Here is a 27606-nt window from a genome sequence, read left to right on the forward strand (position 1 = left end):
GCAGCATTCATCAAGCGCATCTCCTGCTGACTCGGGAGAACTTAGTCGAGCCTGCCACTTACCAGCCAATCAAAAAAAGAAAGGGGCTACATAATAGCCAATCAGAAACTAGCACTACTGTATCTGGGTAAGATTTAACGCAACAACCAATGAAAATCCTGGAATCGTTCACGTGATTCTTCTGAATGTTTCGTTGTAAACACAGAAACCACGGGAGCTGGAAACAGCACAGAGTAAGTCATCGTATCTTGTAATGTTAAAACAAATTCACAACTTGTAAGACACACATAATGACAACTTCATTGCTGTTAGAGAATGTTGCCCACATAATTAGCATCAGTTTTTCAATACTGAGCGTCTGTAGCCTTAATTTGCGTGTGTGCGTGCAGACACGCACGCGGAAAATGAATAATGAATGAATAATTGTCTGTTTTCAAAACTTGAGAGCCCTGTAAAAGTATAGGCCTTTGTTTAGTGAAGCTGTCCTATAAAACTACAAATTAGCCCTCTGATAAACGATTCAGATGGACATCAGGAAATTCTTCATGAACAGATGGAGAGTAGCAGTGAGGAGAGCTGAGTGCGAGGGAGGTATGATAATTGTCCACATTAACGTTAACATTAATATTTATGCTGGTCATAGCCAACAATTGCTAGTATGATGTGCTGTGTTTGCAGCATTTGAAAATGTACCTTATACTCTACAGAATCAGAGTGGGCTATATTAAAAGTCAGCATGAAGGCTTTAGCATTTAAGCTACAAAGAACTGCAGTATTGCCAGGATGACTATAGGACCCTACGGTAAATTCAATAGTTTTATAATTTTCAAAAGAAAACCTGTAATAGGTTATCTGACTGGTTTTGCCTTGAAGGGAAGTACATCTCAATTTTGCCTATTCAGTTTTGTCTATACTGAAAAAGGTCAGCTTCCCGGTTAAGTAGGAAAGCCTATGAAATACATGCAGTGAGTATACTTAGGCCTATGTGGATGTTGCTGGCTAGTGAAGAAAGACGAGGAGGAGAGAGGGGAGAAAGAGCACAGGCTGAGCAGTCCAGGGCCAGGCAGGGGGAGGAGGAGGAGAGAGACAGGCAAGAATCTGATGAGGACATGATGGGGGCTAGATCAGAATATGGAGGAGGATATATGTGACCTAGGGGAGATATATTTTTTGTCCATGTCGTTCTGCCATACTTATGCTCTTTCCACACAGCTTGTAAATAAGTATATGTGCATTTTAGATTTTACCATTTTTTTGGAGTTTGTTAGCCTAAGGCCCAACTTCTCCTTAAAAGGGAGCATCCTGCATAATATTGCTTTCGATAAGAAGGTGAAGGTCTTAAAGAGACTTTTTGTTTATTTGTTTGTAAGTTACTTTATTTTCCTGAAATACTTATTTTAAATGTGGATTGAGGTTGAGGTAGCTAAGAATCTGAGTCTTTCTTATCTTAAATGGTTGCAGTAAGCGGATCTTATTGCTTGCAAATCTTTGAGGTGTGTATGTGTTTAAATAAACATCAATGTACAGTACTCATGAATCTTTGAATCTTTACCTTTACCAGGGCTTTAATATATAGCCTAAAGTATGACTGTGACAATAATGATTTTGAAGCTTGACATACCCTTCTGTAGCCATCATATTGTGCGCCAAAAAAAAAAAAGCTGTTAAGTCTAAAGGGCTGCTTAATAGGCACTAAGTCTGCATGGTCTAAAACCAAAGCATTATAATTGCATAAGCAGAAAAACTTTGTAATAAACCTTCTATTTATAGGGACCCCCACAATGCAACACTTAGTATTAACTTCACAAATAAATTGCTAAATGATTGATGCTGTCAACATTAATTAAGTAAAAGTATTAGCTAAAACACATGTCTTGCAATATGTTTCAAATGGCCAGCACACTGGGTTCATGGCAGCACTATTACTGTTAGCAACATCACACATGTTATCTTTATAAATATTTTTCTTTGTAGAAGTGAATGTTTATTTTTTATTTATTTATTTTTTTGTACATTTTATAATTATTGATTTAGTATATAGTATATGGTTCCATACTGCCATCTTTATAAGACATTACGTATTCAAATAAAAGTAAGATTATGAGTGATTAAATACAGAAGCAATGATTTTTATACATAGTGCAAGACATTTATATTTTTAGAAACAATTTATATTGTTTTCAAGTCCAATGTTTGCTATGCAAAGAACTTGTTTCCATTTCATGAAAAATGTTTATAAAGTGCAGCTCGTTCAGTTGACCGTTGATTATGGTGTGGCGTTTGGAAGAACAAGGTTGTAGTTTACACTTAGCTCTCGTCTCTTGTAATGTAGAGCTGGCCCCTGAGAGGTCAAAGACATTGCATTCAGATGAGTAGATATAACCATAATATACCATCTCAGAAAAATATAGACCAGGGCCATACTGCTATTCAATCAGACAGAACAGTAGCATTTTACATTTACATTTAGCAGACGCTTTTATCCAAAGTCACACAACAATTCACACACAGACAGCTGAGTCAACCATGCAAGGCGACAGCCAGCTCGTCGGAGCGGTTAGGGTTAGGTGTCTTGCTCAGGGACACCTCGATACTTTCTCTCAAACTTATGCTATTACAGTCTGCGGCTGGATATATGGTCCTCATCAGAACTAATATCTTCACTGTCTGTTTGATCCTTAAGGAATGAAGTGTATAGCCTAGTGTCAATTTAAAACAACCAACCACATACCCTTTAAATAATACAGTTTAACGTCACCTTTCATCTAGGACCTGTGATTCAATTTCTGACATGTTTTACAATTCCAGGCTCCAGAAAACTGTTGAGAAGTGATATTCTATTAATTCAGTATTCCTTACCTTTCTGATGGTAAGTCACTGGATGGTGCTACGGTGGAGGCTGCTAGGTAGAAAGGACTTGAAGAGGCTTTAGAGGTCTCCTGCTAGCAGTTGACGTGGATGATCCTCCTGCTTGGTAACTGTATGTGAAGTAAAAAAAAAAAAATGTATTGTGCATGTGCCACAAACTGAGAATACATAATTAGCAAAAATGAAGACACAGGATGCTTACAAACTAACGGAAAACAGTTCATACTGTTGTTAGTACTATTATTACTGTTGATAGTGCTATTATTACTGTACTACTATTCCTGTTGTTAGTATTACAGTTGTTGCTACTATTATTACAGTTTTTAGGACTATTATTACTGTTGTTAGTACTATTATTGCTGTCATTAGTACTATTATTACTGTTGGTAATAATATTACTGCTGTTAATACTATTATTACTGTTTTTAGTACTATTTTTACTGTAGTACTGTTGTTAGTACTATTATTGATAGTACTATTATTACTGTTGTTAGTACTATGTTGATAGTCATATTACTACTGTTGTTAGTACTAGTATTAGGCCTACTATAGAATGAAACAGCAGATTCGATAGAGTGGATAGCTATATAGTTTATTTCCATTCTCACTCTGTTTCCTGGATTTCCAGGATGTTAGGGGTTAAAGGATGACGCCGTTAACACTCGACAGAATTTCCCGGGACGTAGGACTAACCATGCATAAAAGTACGTATTTCTCTGAGTTAAGAAATGGTTGGAAACATTGGGGATAATTGTCCATATTATTAAATTATTAACATGGTCACCATGTTAATACAATACAGTTAAGACAGTTAAAATCTTCGATCAGTAAATTCAATACACACACACACACACACATACACACACACACACACACACACACACACGTAATAAACAACATGGTGTATTTATATACACAGGGAGATAATACATATCTCTGTTTATTGGCAAACGTCTGCTACGCAGAATGTAGTGACGCTCTATACGATCGACCAATCATAGTTGAGCTCCGCTCGACCACGCTGTCGCAAACCAAAACTGGTCGCTTTCTCCTTTAGTCTTCACTTTATTGATGCGAAGAGGTCCGACTTCCACCATCAAGCCCTATAGAATAATCCCTTTGCGCCGCATCATTATTCTATCTGTAAGTAGAAATGATTAAGTACCACTTCGTTTCGTATTTTCTATTTCAACGTGGACTATTTCTGATAAAGACAATATGCAGGAATATATAACAGGAATATGCACTGATTCATTCGAGCGATCTGTTGCGGCCACATTAACAGTCATTAACTTAGAAGAATCCTATTTCTACATGCGTGGTCCTAAACAGCGTTCCCCATATATTGTGCTCTGGCTCTCTGTATCGTGCTGTCGCTCCTTATATCATGCTGTCGCTCCCTAGTTCATGCTGTTACTCCCTATATCATGCTGTTGCCCGTTCTATGAACCAGGCTGGCTGATGCAAACGCCATTTCGTCACCACGATGACTCCCTCACATCCCGATCGAATACACACGCTTTAGACTTGATTAAGCATGTAATTTGATATTGTTGCATTATCGTAAAATTACATTTGAGTACATAATTCAATAATCATAATTTTTCGTTTAAATGCATCCAAGGTGTCAATTTTCTTGGCGCATCCCTTGGTTGTGACCGATAACACGCAGCATCATGTCGAAGGGGACCGTGGTTCTGGCGTACAGCGGTGGATTGGACACCTCCTGTATTCTGGTGTGGCTCAAAGAGCAGGGCTACGACGTTATTGCCTACTTGGTAAGGTTGGGAAGAGTCTGGCTGTTCAACAGTTGTCTGCGTGAATGTTGGCCTACAGCCGGTGTGTACAACAGGTGTTCGTGTTCGCGTATTTTCCATTGTCACTTTTTCTTTTGACACAAAAAGACACTCACACACAACCAAAGGATTTATCTCCATAATGCCAGTGCAAAGCTAGCTGGATTAAGGCTTTGCCCTTGGGCTTTCAGAACAGCAAAGCATTGCAGATTTTGGACAGATATTGTTTTCCAACTCTTTATTCATTGGCCCAGCTGTGTGTGAGCGTGTGTGTGCGGGGGGATTTCTTTGCCTGTCAGATTTGACATTGTTGGTGTCAGGAGTGGAGTAGTAAATGATTAGCCACATGTCTGAACCAACCAGCAGAGCCACTGAGACATCCTGTCGCCTGTGTATGTATGTTACAATCATGCTGTACTCATTTTGAGAGCATAATGACTCTGCTCTGGGGTTACTTAGGTCCAAAATACTATGTCATTTCATATACATCACAGTTTGCTTAATCGATTGACATCAATTGATTGTCTTAAAGCCTACTGCCATGAAAGGTCAATACTCCAGAGTCTGTTAAATGTTTATTTTTTTAACATGTCCTTTCAGGCCAATATTGGACAAGAGGAAGACTTTGATGAGGCCCGCTTGAAGGCAGAGAAGCTGGGTGCCAAGAAGGTGGGTGAACTACACAACTGTATGTCTGTGACTGTGTGTCTACATGACTGTGACTGTGTGTCTACATTTCAACAATGAATACACACATTGTTTGAAAATTGTTGATTATGCAATCAATGTGTCGTGACAATTCTGCACGTGGCATTCTGTCTAGTTGAGATGTAAAAAAGCCCACAGTAGATGTATACAAATAACCTATTTCATTGATGCACACACCACTCTCATCCCTAGCTGAGTGAGCCCTGAACACAGTTTAAAAGAGTCTGTTACACAGTCCCCCCACCCCCAAGAATGCAATTGTCCTTATCGAATGGGGTGGCTATTGAACACAACCCTAAAAAGTTACACCCTATTTGTATGATTCTTATGAAGATGAAGACTCGTAACACTTTTTTTCCCCGAAACATAACAATTCCCAAAGTGTATGGTATAGTGTTAATGTTCCTTGAAGATATTTCAATCAGGCTATGATGCTCTCTTCGTTACCAATGCTGGTTCAGGATAGTGTGGTTTATACCGCCCCATTTTGGATGCTGTTTATGACGTTGTTTATGAAGTTGTTTATAGATAGATAGGTAGGTAGGAACTTGATTATTCCCTCGGGAAGGTTCCTTCCGAAAATTGCACTTCCAGCAGCAGCAAACACCATGTTACAAATCGAATAAGAGTTAAAACAAGCATACTGTAAATGTGAAAAAGTAAAAAATGCTGAAAATATATATGCAGAAATAATATACAAGAAGAACACTATACAAGCCAACATTTAAAATACAATATTACAACATTAGGTAGTGCTTACACAGTGTATAAAAACAGTGCAAGAAAACAGTTGATCAAACAGCCAAGTTGTGTTTGATATGCAGTGCTATGTTATGTAGTGGGTCAGGCCTGGTGCTGGTGCTTATGGCGTTTATTACATTGTTTATAAAGGGGGGAGACGCCTGAGCGAGAAGCCTCACCCCTGCCCGCTTGAAAGAACCAAAAAGTCTCTTTGGACTCTGCGAAGAAATTAGTAAATGGACACAATCCATCCTCAGAGCAGCCCCCTCTCTCTACCCTAGGTCTTCATCGAGGACCTGCGGGGGGAGTTTGTGGAGGAGTTCATCTGGCCGTCGGTCCAGGCCAACGCCATCTACGAGGACCGCTACCTGCTGGGCACCTCGGTGGCCCGGCCCTGCATAGCCCGCCGCCAGGTGCAGATTGCCCAGCGGGAGGGCGCGCAGTACGTGTCCCACGGTGCCACGGGAAAGGTTAGTGCTTCATCCTGGTAGACAAGCACAAATCTGTTGGGTAGCAATTCAAGCTGAAGCTTGAAACTCCCACCTCACCCGATACCTCCATTAACAATATAGACCTCTTATTGTTCATGGCTTGGTGATGTTGTATATGAAATGCGCCACATTATTAAGGTTCTGAGAACCTGCCCTACCCTTTCCGCTCCCCCCTCCCTACATTTCTCTATCATTTAGAAGATGTGAGAACAGGTGGAGGATGGCACAGATAAACCTGTGTTTCAGCATTGTGTGATAGGATAATTGGCCCTCAAGCTTCCTGCCAGAAAGCTATTTCTGGCAGGGAGTGCTATTGAACTTACGCTGCGCCAACGTGTGCTGTAAACAGCTGTAAACAGCACCACCATGCCATGCAAACATGTCCATGGTGCATACCAACGTAACGGGGAGAAGCTTGGCTAAAAGCCCATGATAACCACCAAAATACGCAAAACGTGCATGGGCGCATACTGGCCGCCGCAGATTTCGCTACTTCATGCCACCCACACAAACTATATGTCATATGAAAGCTGAGGCTCCACAGATTCCAATGATATCACTCTCATCACTCTACGAACTCACTGAACTAGCAGCCAAAGAAGAGCAAAATAAATAAACAAATAAAAAACGTATATACAGTGGGATACTTTTGATTGGCGAATGGTGTTTTTTTACATGGATTTGGGTCCCTTGATTTGACTGTCCCTCGACTCTATTGGCTCTGACGGTTCGGTAGAGGGGTCAATCATCCAAATTAACCAATGCATTCCCAATATATCTTCCTGCGTTTGACTGGAAGGTCAACATAATTCGCGAGAACATTCTCAGAGCAGACACTCCGGCTAGATTGAGACATACGCTCCTACAAAACGCTTCTTACAACGTTTGCATTCCTAGTTAGCTAGTAGTTAGCTAGTTATTTTGTATTTTCTTGCCTTTTTTTTCCATTTGTTATTCTTTTCAAATAAATAATGGCAGGCAGGAGAAAGACCTATACGTTTGCGGAGGCATTTGCTATCATTACTAGCGACAGTGGGGCTACTGTAGTCCCTCTCGAGTCCTCGTCTGACGACAGTAACCTGCTGTTGCCAGAACTGGACACGGATTAATTGTACTGCAGGGAGTGCCATGTCGCTTTGTGCTTCACTTCCAAAAAGAACTGCTTCCAGCAGTGGCATGACAGCCCTTAGTGTATATAGTTAGTTTTAGTTAGTTAGTTATATTTGTTCAAAGTTGCTGCCAGCGTGTTTATTTATATATATATATATATATATATATATATATATATATATATATATATATATATATATATATATATATATATATATATATATATATATATATATATATATATATATATTTCTTTATCCCTAGTGATTGTAGTCTTTAGCTGTGTTTTTACCTTTTGTTTTTACAGTTTGGTTTTATTATATGTTGTTCTCAAATATATCTGCTCCAATTGGAGTCAAACTTCATTTCGATTGTATGGTTTTCTTTGACTTGGAAAATGTACAGAGGGTGAATTTTCAAAACAAGTAAAAACTGTTGAATTTGGATGGAATGAATACCTATAGTGATATGTCAGTAAAATAAAATTAGTTTTACAGTCTGGTACCTTAGAAAGGTCAAATGGCACTGATGGTGCCCAAAAGTGCCCAAATGGCACCATTTAGTCCGCCTGGACCTACCTGTACTAAAACCTCTCTAAAATCACTTTATTCACTTTATTAGCATTTATCCTGGAACAGGGTACTCATCAGATGTTGTTATATGTTTCCCTAAAGGTTCTGGGCTACTATTCCATAGTTTCAAGGTGGTATTCACTCTAAATAATGTGTTTTCTCTAGGCGAAAATTGAAAATTGACATGTGAGGTGCAGCCACCTCACAGGTGTTACCTTCTTTTTTAAACCAACTTTATTCATATAGCCCTTGTAGTTGTGGAGGCATACTCTATTAATTTTGGGCATGTCATTTCGGGCAGGAGGCCTGTGAAATAGCTTACCGCAATTCCTGTGCCTTTAATGGTGAGGAGTGCAACAGGTGCTTTTTGGGTCGACCTCAAATATTACAGATTTAACAATTGACAGAATACTCAAATGAGACGTTGACCTGCTTCAAACATACCAGCGGATGTACACACAGCTGCATCTCATAATGCAGTAATATTGTTTTGCCTCTAGGGGGAGACCAATACCAACTAATCAAGTTTGCACAGGACCTGTGTTTACTACGGTTAGAGATTGGATATGCAAATAGCCGTAATGCCAAGGGCGTAGGAACCGGGGGGACGGAGGGGACGTGTCCCCTCCAATATCGGAGACAGGCGCATTTGTCCCACCTAAAAATTATACCGGATCTGTCAGGTTTCCGATATGTGTCCCCCCCAATGTTAAACTCATTCCTACGCCCCTGCGTAATGCCATCTGTTATCAAATATGATTAGAAATGCTTTCTAACGGGTCACAGTACATAGCCATGTAAATGATTGATTGAAAATGAAATGATAATCGATCATCATTGCGATTGTTAAATTCATTAACCTTATTTACATATTTTTCAGGGTAATGACCAGGTCCGCTTTGAGCTCACATGCTATGCCCTTTTCCCTGAAGTGAAGGTATGGATCTCTATTTCATGGTGGTTATTGCTGATACGTGATCAAAATGTTATCACATGTTGTTGTTGTTGTTGTTGTTGTTGTACACTCATCTTGCTAAAACACCAATATTATTTCCTATACTTAGATAATTTCCCCTTGGAGGATCCCAGAATTCTTTAACCGGTTCCGTGGAAGAAAGGACTTGATGGAATATGCTAATGTAACTATATTTGGTTGGTATCGAGTAGATCAGTGTCCACTCCCAGCATGGGTTCATCACGGCGCACTGTCTAGTTTCATCCAGCAGAAGGAGCTACTGACTCTTAGGTAGAATCTGCTACTTCAGCCTTGCCCTGAACGGACCTTATCTCATGCTGATCATGTGACAAACAAATCGCACAGCTTCTTAGAAATAGTAAACCAAATGATTTTTCACTTGAAATTGAAATGAAACATGACATTTTGGTAACATAAAACACCTTTGACAAAGAAGTACAGCTGCTGTTTAGTGTGGTTTACAAATACAGATTTTGTTTTTTATCTGTTTTGAGTCTCACTCATAATTAATCTAGATTGGATCTCATCTTCTGGTTTTTGTTTTTGTTGTCTCCTAGGAGCATGACATCCCGGTGCCGGTGACCCCTAAAGCTCCGTGGAGCATGGACGCCAACCTCATGCACATAAGGTGAGAGAGGGTTAGATGCAACCAGCTCTTTTTCCAGATCAGATTATTACCCAAATTATTTTTGTGTGGTAAGATATTCACATTGTCGTTCTCCAAACTTTGTTTTAAAACAGCTACGAGTCTGGCATCCTGGAGAATCCCAAGGTAAGAGGCTGTTCTGCTAAATAATCATCCAACTATAATAAGAGGAATATCTGTATGTCTGTCTTTTTGATTTTCTCGACAACCGTTCATCCAATCCCCTTCCTGCCTCCTGGGGAGGTGCTGCTGAGGAGCCGAGGAACTCGGTGTTGGTGTGAAGTAGCTTGGTTGAGTGCTTCTCCAGAAAGCAGCGATTCAGGGGGCCGAGCGACTAGTTCAGTAGTTCGACTAATTACCAAATGATTCAACTTTAACTTCTTTTTTTGTTGATTAAATCAATAATTTCAAAAAAGAAATCCGTTTTGCATCTTGAAAGAATGCATTGTATTTAGCGATTACATTAACAATGAATTGAATCATGCTTATTAAACACAAGTCCCTGACCTTCAATTAATTACGGTTTAATTTATTTACAATACTGACAATTGTGATTCAACCTGACCAGGTTAACTTAATTACTGATGGATAATGTGTACGATATAACTCAGCACAGGGTGGTCTGCGTGGCTCAGTTCACGTGTTGTCAGCTCCTCCTACCGGCCTCTACCATAATAGTGATGGGTTTCTCTCTGTCTTTCTGTCTCTCTCTCTGTCTCTCTCTAACCCTGTCTCTCTTTCTCTTTCTCTCTTTCCCTTTCCCTGTACCTCTCTCTTTCTGTGTCTGTCTGTCTGTCTGTCTGTCTGTCTGTCTGTCTGTCTGTCTGTCTTGCTCTCTCCCTTTTTTTCTTTCTTTCTTATATATATATATATATATATATATATCCTTCCTGATGTCCTCCAGCAGCCATGGTGAACCTACCGGTGCAATCGCTAATGCAGTATTTGCACCAAGCCCGATGTAAAGCGTTGTGTTAAACTGTGTTAAACTGAGCCTGTTCATTTAGGGCTGCACCGTGGTGCTTTCTACATCAAGAGAACGACCTGATGCTGCTCCTTGTAGATGACCCTTCACCTTCCAAGTTCCAACCTCCTCACTGTCCTCAACTCAGTTCCTCTGCCTCTTTCCATCTCTCTCTCTCTCTCTCTCTCTCTCTCTCTCTCTCTCTCTCTCTCTCTCTCTCTCTCTCTCTCTCTCTCTCTCTCTCTCTCTCTCTGTGCGATACAGTCAAGCTAAGTGTGATCTGAGTGCGGGTCAGGGGCCAAGGCGGTACACTCTTATCGCCCTCCGACAACCTCCATGTCTCAACCCCCACTCCCCCTGTGTCCCTGCGTTTGTGAGTCTGTAAGTCCCTGCGTGCACATTTATGTGTTTGTGTGTGTGTGTGTGTGTGTGTGTGTGCGCCTAACTGGGGTCTTCTGCGGGCCCTGGGAAGAGCCGGCGACACACAGACACTGACTTGTCATCAGCGACGCTTCGCTTAATTCCCAATTTCATGGGAGCGAGGGGGGGAGTGGGGGTGGGGGGAGGCTCCTCGGGAACCTCTATTGTCTGGGGTCCTTGCTGCGCCGCGGGCTGCGACGTGGGAGGGGAGCCGGTTGATGGTGACACCAGAATGTCAGCAGTAACAGTAAAGTACAAAGGCGGGGGGGGGGGGGGGGTGTCTATGGTCTTGGGGGTACTGTGGGCACGGCGGGAAGAGCCACTGTAACTCACAGCCCTCTCTCACTCTCACTCTCTCTCACTCTCACTCACTCCGTCGCTCTAACCTCATCTGCCCCTATTGCCTCCCTTTTGTTTGTGTGTGTGTGTGTGTGTAATTGGTTCCATTGAACACAATAGCGACGTAGCTGTGGTCTAACCTGTTAAGGTTTAAAAAACAAAATGTATTTAATTTGAGCATGTTAGTCTTTATAAATAAATAACCCATCACAGCATGTAAGACAAGGGTCTGCATTAAACAAGCAAACTAACAACGCGAGGCACCTTGAGTGATGTAATTAAACCCCACTGGCTCTAATCCAAATACACAACATGTACGGATCTTATCTCCCTGCGAGGCCCTGAAAGAGGTCATCCTGCCCCAGGCCGGCGTCCTCCTCTGGTTACAGCCCTGAGGCCTTGCTGTGCGCCCCCCCACCCCCACCTGAGGCACAATGGGCCCTCTCTGCTGAACGCAGGCGGATAAAGGAATATCTAAATGGCCGCTCACATGTTGGCCACTGGATAAGAGTGCCATCCTGGTGTTTCGGGTTACAGGCTAAATGCTGCCTCATCCTTCCTGACGGCCTCCAGCCGCCACGGAGAACAGGCCAGTGCAACGGCTCGTACGATATCTGCACCCAGACCAACGTAAAGCTCAGGTGTTAAACTAGGCTAACAAACTAATTCTGTTGATTGTCCCTCTCTCTCTGTCCCTCTGCCTCACTGTCCCCCCCTTCTCTCTCTCTGTCTCTCTCTCTCCGTCCCTCTGCCTCGCTCTCACCCCCTGTCTCTCTGCCTTTCTCCCTCTCCAATATATTCCTCCCCTGCACTAGCAGTCAGGGACCCCCTCCCCAGGGCCCATCCTGACACTTGTGCAGTCATTAAGACGTCTCCTCTGTCTTAATGACCCCCCTCCTGTCCCCTGGCCTCCCTTGCTGAACGGCTCATCCTCCTGATGGGGGGTGATGCAGGTAGAGGCTGCGTGTGTTGGACCCGCGGTTAAGGAGCGTAACGACAGCCCCGTTTAGCGACAGGAAATGAAGCCTTGCTGTTCGGCTGGGGGCCGGGGTGAGTCGCCTGGACGACCGCCCATGGGAGGGAGGGAGGGTGAGAGGTAGTGTATCACCTGTAGGGGGAGGGGTGCGTGGTGATGTCTATATACACACACATATCTGGCCTTTGAACCCTGCAGGGTCTGCGTCCGCCCCGTGTCAGGCCTGGCCTCCCCTGGGTCCACCTACCTGCCAATGCGGCTAGAAGTCGCTGCGGCCGGTCTCCTCTAGTCGAGCACCGTGTGTTAAGGCCGGTCAGAGCTAGGTCTCTCTCACTTCCTCCGCCTAGATCATGGTAACCAGTGGGCTGTGTAGGCTCATATACACTATGGATGTTATTAGGTTATTCATTGGACCTGTTTTCATGTCATTGAATAAGGTTTGAAGTTTGATGTCACAGCTTCATGGGCAGAGGATTGGCCAACCCTTTGTTAATCTCTTTCTCTCTCCTCTCCATGTGTTTTCATGTTTATATGTGCTTTTTAGTTGTATTGCTAGAGGGCTTGATTGAAAGCCGTGGTTCCAGAAGTTTCTCAGTGCCTCAGCCCTCCTCCACATTCTATGGGGCACTTTCAGCACAATAATGACGGCAGCAGGAGTAAGCTACTCTGTGCTACGTGATGGTGCGCTTCACGCCCCATTTCTCCCCAATGTGTCCACTCACCCCTCCCTTTCACCACCTCCCTCTCCCCCTTTCAGGCCCAGGGAGTCGGGACAGGTCCACCTGCGGGGGGTTAGCATTGAAATGCATTGATATCCTGCAAACTGGAAACAGTGCTGACACACACACACACACACACACACATTTCAAAATGCTGAAGAAAGCAGCATTTGTTGTTGAATCATAATGCGCTAAATGTATTAAAGTAGCCTTAGTCCATCCCTTCTAACTGTGAACTGACTTTATAATCCTTTGTGGCTCGTAGAGGTCCAAGGATAATACTGTCATAATGATAATTCTATTAATGCTTTTTAGTTCTTTTAACTTTTTGTTCTTCCATATCGGAATAACAAACAGGTCTCTGAAAAAAAAAAAAAGAATCACCATGGTAACTCTCACTTAGCAAAAGAATCAAAGACGACTGCAGGCCCGAAGCCCACCAGGACGCCTTGTCCTTTTACTAGAGTTAATATTCAGGATATCTGATGTTTATTTTCTTCTGAGACTATATGCATCAGAAGGCTTTTCATGGGCATCATTTCCCTGCTCTCCCGTTCTCTCTCATTTGGCATCTCTCGGGGCACTGAGGCAGAAAATAAAGCAGCAGAAAATAAAAAAAATCTGAATGAGTGTGTGATGCTCGCCTGGCCGGCAAATGTGGTGTTTAGTTAAAGGAAGGCAAGTGATTGGCTGCTGGTTTCCTCCTCACTGCGACGGGCTCGCGGCCGCACAACGATTAGTTATTGTATGATGATTTGGGGCGTCTGGTAAAGCTTTCCATTTAAATGCACCCGGTGGTTATTTTGCATAGTCCCAATAGTTCCCCCCCCCACACACACACACACACCCCTGCAATTTGCCTCAGCTCAGGAGACATTGGCCATCGTCTGGTCCTAATGCCGTGTAATTGTTGTGTTGGGCCGCGTGCTACAAGGGCAGATGCAGCCGCCGTCGCCGCACTGCAGTCTGAACCGTGACCTACTGGATCGGCTCTCCCCAGCTCCCTCCAACTGGAAAGATTACAAATGTCTCACGTGTGTCATGGACAAGTAATGGTATACCCCGTTTTGAGGTACGATGTCCATTAGAGGAAAAAAACATTTTTATTTAAATAGGGAACCGAAATGGCAGAGAAACATCCCTCAAATCATCCCAAATCAAACGGTGCGAGAAGCAGCGTGGTTGGTGATGTCGCACATTTCCAGCTTCATCCGGTTCATTGTGCTCAGGTCAGATGTGTTCAGCACGTTTTTTTTTTTCAACAGTCCGTTCTGCAGTCTCTCTTTGACGTCCTGCCTCACCCCGTGGTGAAAGGCCACACAGTGACAATGAAACCAAATGGAGGGGAATGATTGAAACGTAGATTTTTGTTTTGGTCGTTATTGTTGACGGCAAACGGTCTCCCCTGGTTCCCTTCCTTTTTCCTTTGTCACCACGCATCCTCCTGTGAATCCCCTGTATACAACACTTGTTTGTGTTTGCGTGATATCTCGGTGTGTTCAATTGCTTTCTCTCTCTCTTCAGACCCACGCTCCGGTGGACCTGTACCTCATGACCAAGAACCCTGAAGACTCCCCCAACACTCCGGATGTTCTGGAGATAGAGTTCCTCAAAGGTCGGTGATGGGTTCCCATGTTGATGCATTCCCTTCCCTCCGCTTTGCATCCTCCTCTTATCTGCAACATCTGTACATTTACTCTGGCTTTTATGACCTTCACATCATCAGTGAGATGTGTGGGCCGGGGAGAGCTGGGCCGTAACTCTTCATCCTACGGGCACTCTTTGCTGGTTCCTGGTTAACATGAATGGTGAGGGCCTCAGGCCATGCCGCTCTAGTATTTTATCACCCTCGCTGACCACCCAGACTGAACTTCAGCCTCTCACACACATCACTCTGCCTTTAGCCTGGGGGCCACAAACAGGCCGGAAGCATTAAGTCCAGCTAATACACAGAGCCCATTAGATATATGACCATAGGGGCCAGGCCAAATAGTGGAAAGTGTCACATGTTTGCACAGAGAAACCGGCAAGAAACATCCCGGCCTGGGGCGAAGGGCCCAGATGTCCCTTCATCCCGGCCTCCCGGAGCTCGGGGCCAGAGGGGGACATCATGACCTGAGATGTCCCTTCATCCGAGCCTCCCGGAGCTCAGGGCCAGAGGGGAGCATCATGATGGACACTAGCCCCTCTGATCCGCAGGCTGACTGGCAGCTTGACCAGCTCTAATGGTGACCTAGGAGCTCAGGAGGAGCCCGGCTCTTAATAAACAAGGCTCTCAATAAACCACTGTTTTATTCTGGGTTCTTTAATATGTTAAACTCGGCTCCAACCAAGCAGCCAGGAGTATAAACAGTTGGACTGGCGACGAGGTGTCCCTTTGTAACCGCACCAAGGCGATAGTTAAACCTTGTCTTGTATCGGCCGCGTCTATTGCTGGTCCAAGCCGCGGCGTTTTCACACATAGTCTGTGTGCCTTTTATTGAGCACCCGTATGACAAAAGCTGTTTTAGTTGTCCACACAAAGGGCGCCGGGCCTACTCCGCCTCCTCCCATGAGCAAGATCACCACAAGAATGTTTCACTTCATTCTCCTCCCATTCTCCTCCCATCCCCAAGCCCTTTCTCACCAGAGTTTTCTCACTGATTAAAAAAGAATATTAAACGACAGGTCTCTCTCTCTCTCTCTCTCTCTCTCTCTCTCTCTCTCTCTCTCTCTCTCTCTCTCTCTCTCTCTCTCTCTCTCTCTCTCTCTCTCTCTCTCTCTCTCTCTCTCTCTCTCTCTCTCTGAAGTGTAGTGGAAAAAGAGACAGAGAGGAAAAATGTAAAGCAGTAATTTTTCCTACAACTGTGTCTGGGCGGCCATTGTCTGCACTGTTTGGCTGCGAGGAGAAGAAGGAGAAAAGGCAAAGAAAGGGATCACAGGGGAAAGAGTTCTCTGTGGATGTCAGAACCCAAGTGATGGAAAGAGAGACAAGTACAAGGACATAATACCAGCCACTACGCGATCACACCCACAAACTTAATTTATTTGAACTTTTAATCGAATTATTAACTCTTTGGGAGGGGGAATGTTTTTGCAAACTTACTGCTAAACTGACTGCCCTTTCTCACTTTGAGAGTAGATCTGTTCCCAGAAAGTCCCAGGATATGAGAAAGGACCGACCACAATGCTGGTGTGTACAAAGAGAAACCGTCAAGGCCCTTCTCATTTCTAGAGATTGGTCCTGAACTGTAGATTTATTTTCCCATTCGATTAGCAAATTGGGTGAGCTTGAAAGCTAGATTATTATCAATGTGAGTGAAGCAGGTGAACAGAGAAACGGTTCGGCTGGTTTACTGTCAGACTGGGGGTCGAACCTGAGTCAGGTTCAGTCGCTTCTATTATCCCCCTCCACCAATTAGCGAGTGCCAAGGTGCCGGTGATTGATAAGTACTTCGGTGTAAGTGGCTTAGGAGTGGATGTGTTGATGAAGTGACCAAGTGGTAGTTTAGTAAAAGGTGTGTGTTTGTTGAGAGTATAGAGATATAGGGATATGGTCTCACTCCCTCTCTTTCTATCTGTATTTGTATTTGTCCCACAATCGAACAGTGGCGGGAAAGTGCCGACCCTCCCTGCATGAGCGGCTTCAGGCCCCACAAAGCTGGGTGTGTAATTTAATTAGGAAAGGGCCTGTCTGTGATTTCACAGCCTTCACACAAGCTAGGCCTTTGAATAATATTAGCGCGATTCTCACCGGATAATGTTATAACAGGCTGGCTCTGTGTGTTGTAACGGCCTAGCTCTGTTGTAAGGCCTGGCTCTGTTGTAACGGCTTGGCTGTGTTGTAACGGCCTGGCCCTGTTGTAACGGCATGGCTCTGTTGTAAAGGCCTGGCTCTTTTGTAAAGCCTCGCTCTGTTGTAATGGCCTGGCTGTGGTGTAACAGCCACGCTCTGTTGTAATGGCCAGGCCCTTTTTAACGGCCGGGCTCTGTTGTAACGGCCGGGCTCTGTTGTAAGGCCTGGCTCTGTTGTAATGGCCATGTTCAGTTGTAACAGCCGGGCTGTGTTGTAACGGCCTGGCTCAGTTGTTACGGCCTGGCTCTGCTGTAACGGCTGGGTTCTGTTGTAACGGCCGGGCTCTGCTGTAATGGCCTGGCTCTTTTGTAATGGCCAGGCTGTGGTGTAGCCGCCTGGCTTTGTTGTAACGGCCTGGCTGTGGTGTAACGGCCAGGCTCTGGTGTAACGGCCGGGCTCTGTTACAACAGGTCACATCACTGAGAGACTGCAGGCAGCAGATTAGTTTCTTTACACAGCATTATGCTAAGGAACAGATAGCTGGTTGGTGCTGATGCCTCTATCCAGTGAATTAGGAAGATGAATTGAGGGGAAGCCAGATGTGGATATATATTTATATATTTATATCTATATATTTGCTGTGTTTTTCTTCCCCGCATGTTTTCATATTGTCCTTATTCCTGGGCCCTAATCGCATGTAATTGTGAAATACGTAGCATTTTGCGCTATGTATAACTAAGCAACCACACAATGTTCAATAATTGTATTAGTATATAGATAAGTTGCATCTAGTTTTCCTATTAATTCATGCTATTAAATGTTTTACTCATTTTAATTATGAGCAAATCAAACTGTTCTATGTCCCATTCAAAGGGTTCCGTGGTGGTCTTTATGAGTATGTGATCTTGTTTTGTTTGTTAACCGTGGTTCTCTTACTCCTAGGAGTGCCCATCAAGGTAACCAACGTAGTTGACGGCAAGGCTAAGGACAGCCCCCTGGAGATCTTCTCCTATCTCAACGAGGTCGGGTAAGGCCCATCGTTCTCTCGCTCTCAGAAACCTTCCCTGCATGATGAAGAACACCAAGCAAGCTCGTTTCCACAGAGAATCGCAGTTAAGTCCAGAACGTTTAGGTGCGGTAGGTGTAGTATAGTTAGGTGCGGCTCAGTTAAGGCTTAAGTTTCCACCGCCAACAGTACCCTTATGGTAGGGCGGGGTTTAAGCCGGATGGCGATAGCCGCGGCAGCTACGTAAACATCGTGACATCATAGCAGCCGAACACAGTATAGCCTGCAAAAAAAGAAAAAGAAGAATGCAACACATTAAACAAAGAGCAACAATGGAGGACGTCCAAGAAGGATGGCAAAATTTTCTGCGACATTTTCCTAAATAAACTATGCTTTCACCGTTGTTCAGAAATTCCTGGCAAGTACACATTTTGTTGTTTTAATCCCCCTGTCGCACGGACGTGACGATTCTGCCGATCAATCAACAGACGGCATGTGTAGCTTCAACTTTTCGGCACCCTTTCAGACCGCTTGGTACCCCAACGGAGGTGTACTGAAAAATAGGTACGGCTTATCACTGCTAGATCCGGATCCTGCCCTCTTTTGGCAGTGGAAAAGCTAACCGCACTGCACCGCTCGGTGGAAACGTGCCATTAGAGAAGATGCTGCCAAGAGAATTTGTTTCTGCGCTCTTTGGCTCCATGTGAAACTGCTTATTTTTCTGTTCCTGAGACTGCCTCCCATAGCCGGCAATACAAGCGGAGCCACTGACAGCCCTGATGCATTTCTCCTACTTCTTCCTCTGAAAGTACATGCTCACTTCACAGCTGGGGGTATTCCAACCTGTGTAAAGGAGGACTCACTAAAAGTGATCTATGGATCTAATGTAAATTTAATTTGCACGATTTCTCTCTTTTACCTGAACAGCGGCAAGCACGGCGTGGGTCGGATCGACATTGTGGAGAACCGTTTCATCGGCATGAAGTCCAGAGGTACACATTTCTCCTTTTTCATTAGTCGTCATGTTTCTTGCACACCATTTACCTTTCAATCCAACCAGGCCTTCGCCGACACACCGCGCCGAGGCAGAGTTTACAAACGCCCCGATTGACGTGGCGGTGCAAACCTCTGAGCGGTTATATCTTAATCCATTCATTCCACAATTTTCTTTTGAAAAAAATCAAGCCCAGTGCTTTCAGGGGATGTCAGTTAAAGTGTAGCGTGTCCCTCCCGCCCGCATGCAAAGTGGGCTGAGAGGCTGTAGAACACAACATGATGTTGCTCTGGCTGCCGTGCACTCACAGGAAATCACTTTTTCTCTTAAGTCTCACCTGGAAAGCGAAAGCACCGAGGTTACTTGCGTTTACTTATGCATGTACACTCGTTGAGAAAACACACACACAAACTCACACTGTGAGTGATTAATTGTGCATATGCTTCGCTGGATACACACAAATACACACACAGTTGTTTCACATGCGCACGCGCACATACACACACGTGTCAGCCACCTCTCAACACAGGCTTCTCTCTTGTTGTTATTCTTCTTATTGTCAGAACTAGCCACGGGTGACTCCCATTGCCTCTTTGTCACCTCCCTGCGTGTGTCACACCGCTACGCTTACGAGGCCGGGCGGTCACATGTGCCCCCCCCTTCCCCCTTCTGCTACACCACCGCACAGCGCCTTGATTGACAGATTGACTGGCCAACAGACTGGGGCTTGTGGCGCCACTTGGCAGGTAGAAATTGGAAAATGGGTAGACCAATTTTCTCTTCCCTCGATTGGACAAAAGATCGAAGCGCTTTCTCTCTCGCTCTCCACTGGAGCAATCGGAGGAGGAGGAGGAGGAGGAGAACGAGGTGTCCAAGTGGTCGAATAACTCCCATTCGGTTTGTGTGTGTGTCTTTGTTTGTGTCTCTTTTTTTTGCCGTGACAATGGCGTTGGCAGAAAGGACGCTGGGTATGTCATGCTGGGGTCGGTGTATTTGTGTCGGGTCAGGTACAGGCTGGCAGTTGGAAATGGTTTTGTCAGAAAGACTACAAAGCCGTCAGCATCCAGCCTGTCAGAGCCCCAACGCACGCCCAGAGACATTGATGGAGCCGTAGTGCTTGCTTGCTTGAATCTGAAGAAAACATGAAATTGCTCTCTCTCACTCGCTTTCTCACAACGCAAAGAGGACCTCATCTCCACTCTGATGTCAAACGGCCCAAAATACAGCAAATAGCAGAAGCCGTCAAAGCATGCTCCTGGGAAAAAAGCTTTCTAAAAGTTACTTCTTGGGAAATCACTTTGCAACTGACTCACCTCCCCCAATTCACAGCATAAAGTGTTCTTCCACGCCGACACGACAGAACCTACAACCTGCTATGTGAACGTGTTGGTATTCTCTCTCTCCCTCTAAGTATCCCTGTTTATCCTGATCTCTCTTCTGATGCTCTTCTCCTTTTGTTTACCTGGTCTCAATGCAGTGGCGACCCAGTGGACATGCATTAACCCACGTGCCCATGGGCAAATGGGAATCCCCCTGGCTAGGATTTATTCCTGCTGCTAACTCTCTTCACGGCCTGCAGCCCCGTCCGTCCCACCAGAGACACGGCGACTGCATAAAAGATTAATGCCTCCAAACCCACCAGGGGGGGCGTTGTCTCAGCTTAACTAAGCGCTGCTTTTTAGGCTCACCAGCATTCTGTTTTTGCTTCTTTATTGTTGACTTGTCTCTTGTTGAGCCATTTCTGTCTGACTTAATCCTCATTCAGTTGCAGGGCGTTCTAACAGAGTTATCTGATGGAGCTGTTGTTGTTTCTGTTTTTTCTTCTCAGTGACCCTCCTAACACCCGCCAGCATTCCTAGCTAGCTCAGGTTTACCTTGCAGGCTCTGTATGTGATGACCAGCTTGGCTGAGCTCTGCTCTGGCGCTTGATAGATGAGCGCTCTTCATCAGGAGTTGGCCTTTTGAAGTTAGGATGAAGATTAGCTTGGATTAATGTTCAGTGGTAAACATAACGTCAATCCAGAATGCAGTGGCTGATGGTGAGAGCAGGTTTGGAGCTGAGGGGTTGATGACTTAATCTGTCTCTGGGCATTCTGATCCCTTTTGTTCCTACTCCAGCTGAGTGACAACTTGATTTTGTTCCTGTTATCTGTCCTTTCCATCGCTGACTGTCTTTTTTTCTCCTTCAAAGCCTCCTCCTTCCCGTCCAGTGAGGGTAAATTGTAGGGTACTAAGAGCCCTGGTCTGGGCTGCTGGTTGGCAGGACCCCGTACCCCGTCATTAACCCGGGATTCATCCACGTCAGGCAGGATGCAGCTGTCAGTCAAACCCTGGCTCGGGGTGGGGGGACTAATAGAGCTGTCTCTGTCTGCTATCGTTTGATGGAGGCTTTGGAACCACCGATACCCTCATGAAGTTGATTGTTTTATTTATTTACCAGAGGTCTGACGGTTGTCACCCTGCTCCAGGTCATCCTTTCACCTCCTCTGTCCCCAGTCTCAAATGCTGCTTCACGACACGGTTCTGATGTACAGAACAGGGTTCTAATCTACTCAGTACAACTGAACCGTGTTCTAATGTTCTCTGTACATAACAAGGTTCTAATGTTCTCTTTACCGAACAGGGTTCTAATGTTCTCTGTACAGAACAGAGTTCTAATGCACTCAGTACATCAGAACCATGTTCTAATGTTCTCTGTATGAATGAATGAATGAATAAATTAATTAATTATTTTGATTCACATACATCATATGTAGACATTAGAGACAATAAAGAAATGTCCATGCATGTGAACTGGTCCCTAAAGAAGCTACCTAAAGCATATACTAGGGGGCCTACTGTACAGAACAGGGTTCTAATGTTCTCAGTACAGAACGGGGTTCTAATGTACTGACTACATTATAAAGCGGTTCCAATGTCCTGTTCCCCTATACTATGCTCCTGTCCCCCCAGGGATCTACGAGACCCCGGGAGGAACCATCCTGTACCAGGCACACCTGGACATGGAGACCTTCACCATGGATAAGGAGGTGCGCCGCATCAAGCAGGGCCTGGGGATCACCTTCTCTGAGCTCATCTACAACGGTGAGACCTCCCGCACGGCTCCTGATCTGAATGGATCGCTAATCATAACCACTGAGTAGAAGAAGTACTCATGAAATCTGTTGAGAAATGTAAACGTTCTAGTGCTTTTTATCCAAACAAGGCGCAGCCCCCCCTTTTACTCGCGGTTCTTTACAGAAATACACACCTGAAGAGACCTCAGTAGACACGTGGTAGTCACCAGTGTGTGTGAATCACACATTCAAAGGAGAAAGAGACTCAATGTCTAAATACTACTTCACCTGATCCACAAACGCAGATTCAACAGTTCCCAAGACAATTTTAGATTGGAAACTTATTGCAACTTATGTATGGACATAGGAAAAAAATCAATAGTTTATTTTTGATAATATAATTTATAAGACACAAGTTGTATTGTGAAGCAGAATAACTGAAGATCACAAATTAAAGATACCTCTGACTCAGGTGAGACCGGACCACATGCAGGAAGTACTCCCTGCTGCGTACTCTGTGTGACTGAGAGAGGTCTGTGAGTGTTTGTGCGTGAGGTGTGTGAGTGTGAGTGGGTATTACCTGGCTCAGGTGTCCCACCCCGCCCTCCTGTCCTCCTCCTGCGTTTCATCCCCATAATAGGATCAGCCCCATTAGAGGCTGATTACTGCGACCCTCCAGAGGGTTAGGAGGCATCATAGGAGACCGAGGCTGGCTTGAAGCCGGCCAAGTACCTCCCCTACACAAAGACACCTCGTGGCTCAGAGGAAGGACCAGACATTAGCTTTAGAGTGGAGTTAATACACAAAGAACTCAGAATTCAACCCACATCGGGACCATGTTTGGACGTCCTGTGATGCACACTAAATAAAAAGGGTTTCCTTCCTCCATTAATAAAGTCCCAACATTATAAATCAATTAAATCAGTCACTGTGTTGCAGATGTGTCTCTCTGTGACACAAACGTCTGACTTCAGGTTTTCCATTTTACGTTGAACTTGAGAAAATAGATTAGTTTGCCACGGTGAAGAATGCCCCATTTTAAGGTAATGGGGGAACAGAAACAAGAGTGTTTGTGAACCTGGCCAGACGGAGAGGTGGAGGTCACCCATTAGCACAGAGAGGGGGCTCCCCGCTATGAGGGGAGGGACTGACCCTCTGACACACACACACACACACACACACACACACACACACACACACACACACACACACACACACACACACACACACACACACACACACACACACACACACACACCATCTGTCTCTAAAGAGCCAATGCAAGTCTCACCTGGACCTGAAAGCCCAGCCCATAGGGCTGAGAGGTGGGGGGGCGGGGGGCATATGTCCAATTGATCCGTCATGACCAATCAAAGAGCTTAGTCTTCCCCTAGGCTAATGGCCATTTATTTTCATGTTTGAGTGGGACAGGGGTCTTTGAAGTCATTGATTTTCCCTTCCTTGTCATCATGGTCTGTTTGTGTTTGTTTTTATTTGTTGTGGCATACCTTTAAGCCCTGAATAACAGAGGAATGGTACAGGTGGTAGATTGTAGTAGATTGTTTGTTTCAGCTAACACCTCTACAAACTTTGTCCCACCCAGGTTTCTGGTTCAGTCCAGAGTGTGCGTTTGTGCGCGACTGCATCGCCAGGTCCCAGGAGAACGTGGAGGGCAAGGTCCAGTTGTCTGTCTTCAAGGGCCAGGTGTATATGCTGGGGCGGGAGTCCCCCAAGTCCCTGTACAACGAGGAGCTGGTCAGGTGAGGCTGAGGAAGAGGGCACCATGGCAACGGGCAAAGCGGGGCATGAGCAAGGTGCAGGTGTTGACCTCCTGGCCAACTGAAGGATCGTGTGTCGAGGTGTCCCTGAGCAAGATGCCTCACCCTGACTGGTCCTGACGAGCTGGCTGTCGCCCTGCGCGGTTGACTCCGCCGTCGGTGTGTGAATGTGTGAATGAATGGTTGTAAGTCCCTTTGGATAAAAGCCTCAGCAAAGTCCCCTAAATGTAAGTTTAAATATAGTCATGACATGGGCGATGCCTGTGAATAACAGTGCTTTGAGCCGACATCAGTTATCAGTAAGCACCATTCTGACGGTCTGACTGATCGGTGCTATATCGTTAGTGTACGAGGTAGTCCGTGCAGCGTTTTGAAGGTCCTCTAGTGGTCCGCCTGGAGTCTCTGATTGATGCGGTACGCGGCAGCAGGGTCCTGCCCACATGGTGACCAGGGGGTCGGCATTAGGGTCCTGCCCACATGTTGACCAGGGGGACGGCCGCAGCAGCCGGTCCTCCGCAGGCCTCCCAGTGGAGACCCCACTAGACAAAGACATCAGAGCTCTTTTTCCTGAGGGGGTCGGACCCCTCCACCCCACCCCCACCCACCCCCCAAACCGTGGCCTCGTCGCCGGATAACAGTAGGCTGATTCAGGGCTCTGACCCCCAGGCCCTCCAGGCAGGCTCAGTGCTGATCGAGTAGAGCTCCTCCATATGCCCGCGTCTCCCCATGATGCTCCCACACAGACCCCCGAGTCACGCGGGGGGGGGGGGGGGGGGGGGGGGGAATGGGAGGGTGAGGGGGGGAGAGAAAACGAGATAATTTTAGACAATGTTTTGAAGAGGAAACTGCCACAGTGTCGTGCTAGTTGGCAGGTCAGGCAGAGAGAGGGGGAGGTAAGAGGTCATGGGTGTTTGACTCCCAGCCAAAAAGTGAGTTCAAACCCCAGTGTCCCAGTTAAGTCTACCTGTCGGCACCCCTACTTGCCTGCGTGCCTTGTTGACATGTAGCTAAATAGATTAGCTTTGGATAAAAGCACCCGCTGAAGGCCTGAATAGTAAACAGGAATATGGTACAGGAGAGAACCGGTCAAACAAGTATACCAGAATACATTTCTTATCCGTCTTTCCATCTATATTTCTCTGCCTCCATTTCTCTAGGTCTCTTTTTCTCCTGTCTCTTTCCCAAGCATTCTCCCGTATCACTTTCACTGATAAACACTTGTTCTCCATCTCTCACGTCACCTTGTCGGCCGCTAACAGCAGCATACAGGTGTTGTGTTACCGTGCCGCTGCCAGCTCCTCGGGGCCCTGGCCAGATGGCCCCGCGGGGGGCTCTACGTGGCTGACCACGGCCCCCCCTCCCGGGACCACTCCCCCCGCTCACACAGCCCCCTGCTTTTAAATTTGAAGATATTTCCCTTTAGCATTCAAGCCATTTCCAGAACTATCTGAATGGAAGTATCGGCTATGTCGGCGCATAGCAATGTTTAAACACACACAAACACACACACACACACACACACACACACACACACACACACACACACACACACACACACACACACACACACATACACACACACACACAGACACACAGACACACACACACGAACACACACACACACTGTGTATTGTGGCCCTTGCGTGTCCCTGTGTGTGTATAATGGCAGTAAGGTGTTAGGTAGCGCGTCTTGTGTTGAGAGTTGATGATTTAGTCGTCAATCATTCTTTTCACAAGTGTTTATTCTATGGTTTGTTGGCAATTTTCTCTGTTGCTAAGAGCTATTTCTCTCCTTCTAAGACTGTGCGTCCCTCGCACTGGTCGAGAGAGCCTACGTGGCTGTGAGCGAGGGAGCACTGCAGGTAGAAACTGCTGTAATTATAGAGCACAAACAGTCTTTTGTGAGACACTCACACTCATTTAGAGTAGAGGAAATCTCAGCGGCGCACACACACATAAAGCCAAGGACACGCTGGGCAAATATGCACAGGCAACAGTTTGAGGCAGAATTCTTTAAAGAAATAAAATGTCGGGTAACAAAATGTACCTCCTTTTTTCCTTATTTTTTTATGGGGGGGGGGGTGTTCTTAATCTGGTGTTGATACAATAGCGTTGTTTTGAAGAGGTGTGTGTGTGTTCGTGGTGCATATCTTCGTCTGCATTGATTCCTTGTTATTTATGCGGAAACGCCCGCTAACCACGGCATTCACAAATTTATTGATAAATATTTTCTCCTAAAGGTCACCATTTCAACGATTCAATTTTCCAAGCAGTTGATCCATACTCCCTCACTCTTCATCCCTGTTTACTCTGCACCGTTTTATCACTAAATCCACTGCAAATCCGTCTCTTGCCAAGTGTGTATTATTGTCTTGAACGGGTGTCCTCTGTCCTCCCTTGCAGCATGGACGTACAGGGAGACTACGACCCATGTGACGCCTCGGGGTTCATCAAGATCAACGCTGTCCGGTCAGAACTCGGCCCAAGCATTGTTTCATTAGATTACATTGATTAAAGCAACATGTAAAGTACGCAGGATTTTCAAGATGGAAAAAAATAACACTAAGATCCTCTCATCAAAGTATTTCTTTCATACTATGTACCAGTGTTCAGTCTTACCCAGACAGTTTTTTTTTGTTCTCGAGCGTGGGGTCATATCTGACACAAACGCATCCTGTCACCATTTTAAGTCAAATGTATAAGGCTAAAATGTGTAGGACAAAAAATCAGCATAACATACCACAACATATCCTGGGGATCGGATCATGTCCTGAAATTAATAGTGCAATGGCAGCGGATCAGGAAGTATCAGAGTTGTCAGATATCAGGAGATAATAGTCCTAAAATGTCTGGGTTTCAGATTAAATTGCCATTACCTTCCTGCAAGGATCATAACCCTCTACCCCTGTCGTAAATGGCATGTATTCAGTGCAAGTCGCTGTCGATGCAAGCATGGTTAAGCTCCTAAATGGGTAAACACTGACACTCTCTTCTTGTTTCTGTTGTTCAGGCTGAGAGAGCACCACCGTCTGCAGGGGCTGTCCGGAAGCAAGAAATGAAGACCTGCTGTGGACCTCTGCTGTGTCTCTTCAGCAGCAGGGCTCTAGACTGATGTGTCTTTAGCATCCCTGTTTACTCTAATACTTGACCAGCACTATAAACGCCCACCTATGTGCCTATATGTTGGAGATCACAGGTAGTTCTATCGTTTTTAGGATTTAGTCATTTCCTTTTAATAGAACATTGATACTTACATTTGATGTGGGGAAATTTTACATTTTTTGAGTTATTTCTTGTATTGCTTGGGGAGTAATCACTACTTAAGAGAAATGACTCTCACTTACTACTCTGTTGCCATCAATAAACTTGATGCCAATATGTTGCAGCTCTTCATCCTTTTCCTGTAACACACACACACACACACCCTGGTTTCAACTGGAACAACATTGCAGCTAACACTTTATCATGACCCCATCGATGACGTGTGTTGGTGATTCATCTTTGTGTGGCTGAGCACCCTGGGTCTGCGGTTACCGACGACCGCTTGTTTAACTCTGGGGACAACAGCGAGCCAGAGGTAAAGGAACACCAGGGCACCATCTTGGATCTGATATTTGTAATATGGAGATGAAGGCTGTGCGATGGCAAGAGTTTCGTATTAATGAAAGTCT

The 27606-nt window shown here is 45.2% G+C and overlaps 1 protein-coding gene across 2 annotated transcripts; it reads left to right on the forward strand.

Annotated features, from left to right (window-relative positions):
* The first annotated feature begins 81 nt into the window (after positions 1-81).
* ass1 (argininosuccinate synthase 1) lies at positions 82-27313 on the forward strand. 2 transcript variants are annotated; one of them, XM_079735946.1, is made up of 16 exons: positions 82-233; positions 3497-3572; positions 4493-4646; positions 5265-5333; positions 6395-6583; positions 9167-9223; positions 9351-9425; positions 9820-9890; positions 10004-10034; positions 14851-14941; positions 18044-18128; positions 19035-19099; positions 22054-22185; positions 23761-23917; positions 26339-26404; positions 26946-27313. In XM_079735946.1, exons 3-16 carry the CDS (start codon positions 4545-4547, stop codon positions 26992-26994), a joined length of 1239 nt encoding a protein of 412 aa, XP_079592072.1. In that variant the 5' UTR covers positions 82-233; positions 3497-3572; positions 4493-4544; the 3' UTR covers positions 26995-27313. The 2 variants fall into 2 exon arrangements, with proteins under 2 accessions (XP_079592072.1, XP_079592071.1); XM_079735945.1 differs by lacking the exons at positions 82-233; positions 3497-3572 and adding an exon at positions 3891-4011.
* Positions 27314-27606: the final 293 nt, after the last annotated feature.

The sequence above is a fragment of the Pollachius pollachius genome (genome assembly GCF_949987615.1).
Source record: "Pollachius pollachius genome assembly, chromosome: 4".
In the NCBI taxonomy this organism is placed as follows: domain Eukaryota; kingdom Metazoa; phylum Chordata; class Actinopteri; order Gadiformes; family Gadidae; genus Pollachius; species Pollachius pollachius.

What these genes read in the sequence shown, in the direction of transcription:
- ass1 (XM_079735946.1), top strand. Translation starts at nt 4,545, where the DNA reads ATGTCGAAGGGGACCGTGGTTCTGGCGTACAGCGGTGGATTGGACACC. An exon ending in GCCAACCTCATGCACATAAG is followed by an intron (nt 9,891 to 10,003) that starts GTGAGAGAGGGT and finishes GTTTTAAAACAG; the next exon opens with CTACGAGTCTGGCATCCTGG. An exon ending in GCATCCTGGAGAATCCCAAG is followed by an intron (nt 10,035 to 14,850) that starts GTAAGAGGCTGT and finishes CTCTCTCTTCAG; the next exon opens with ACCCACGCTCCGGTGGACCT.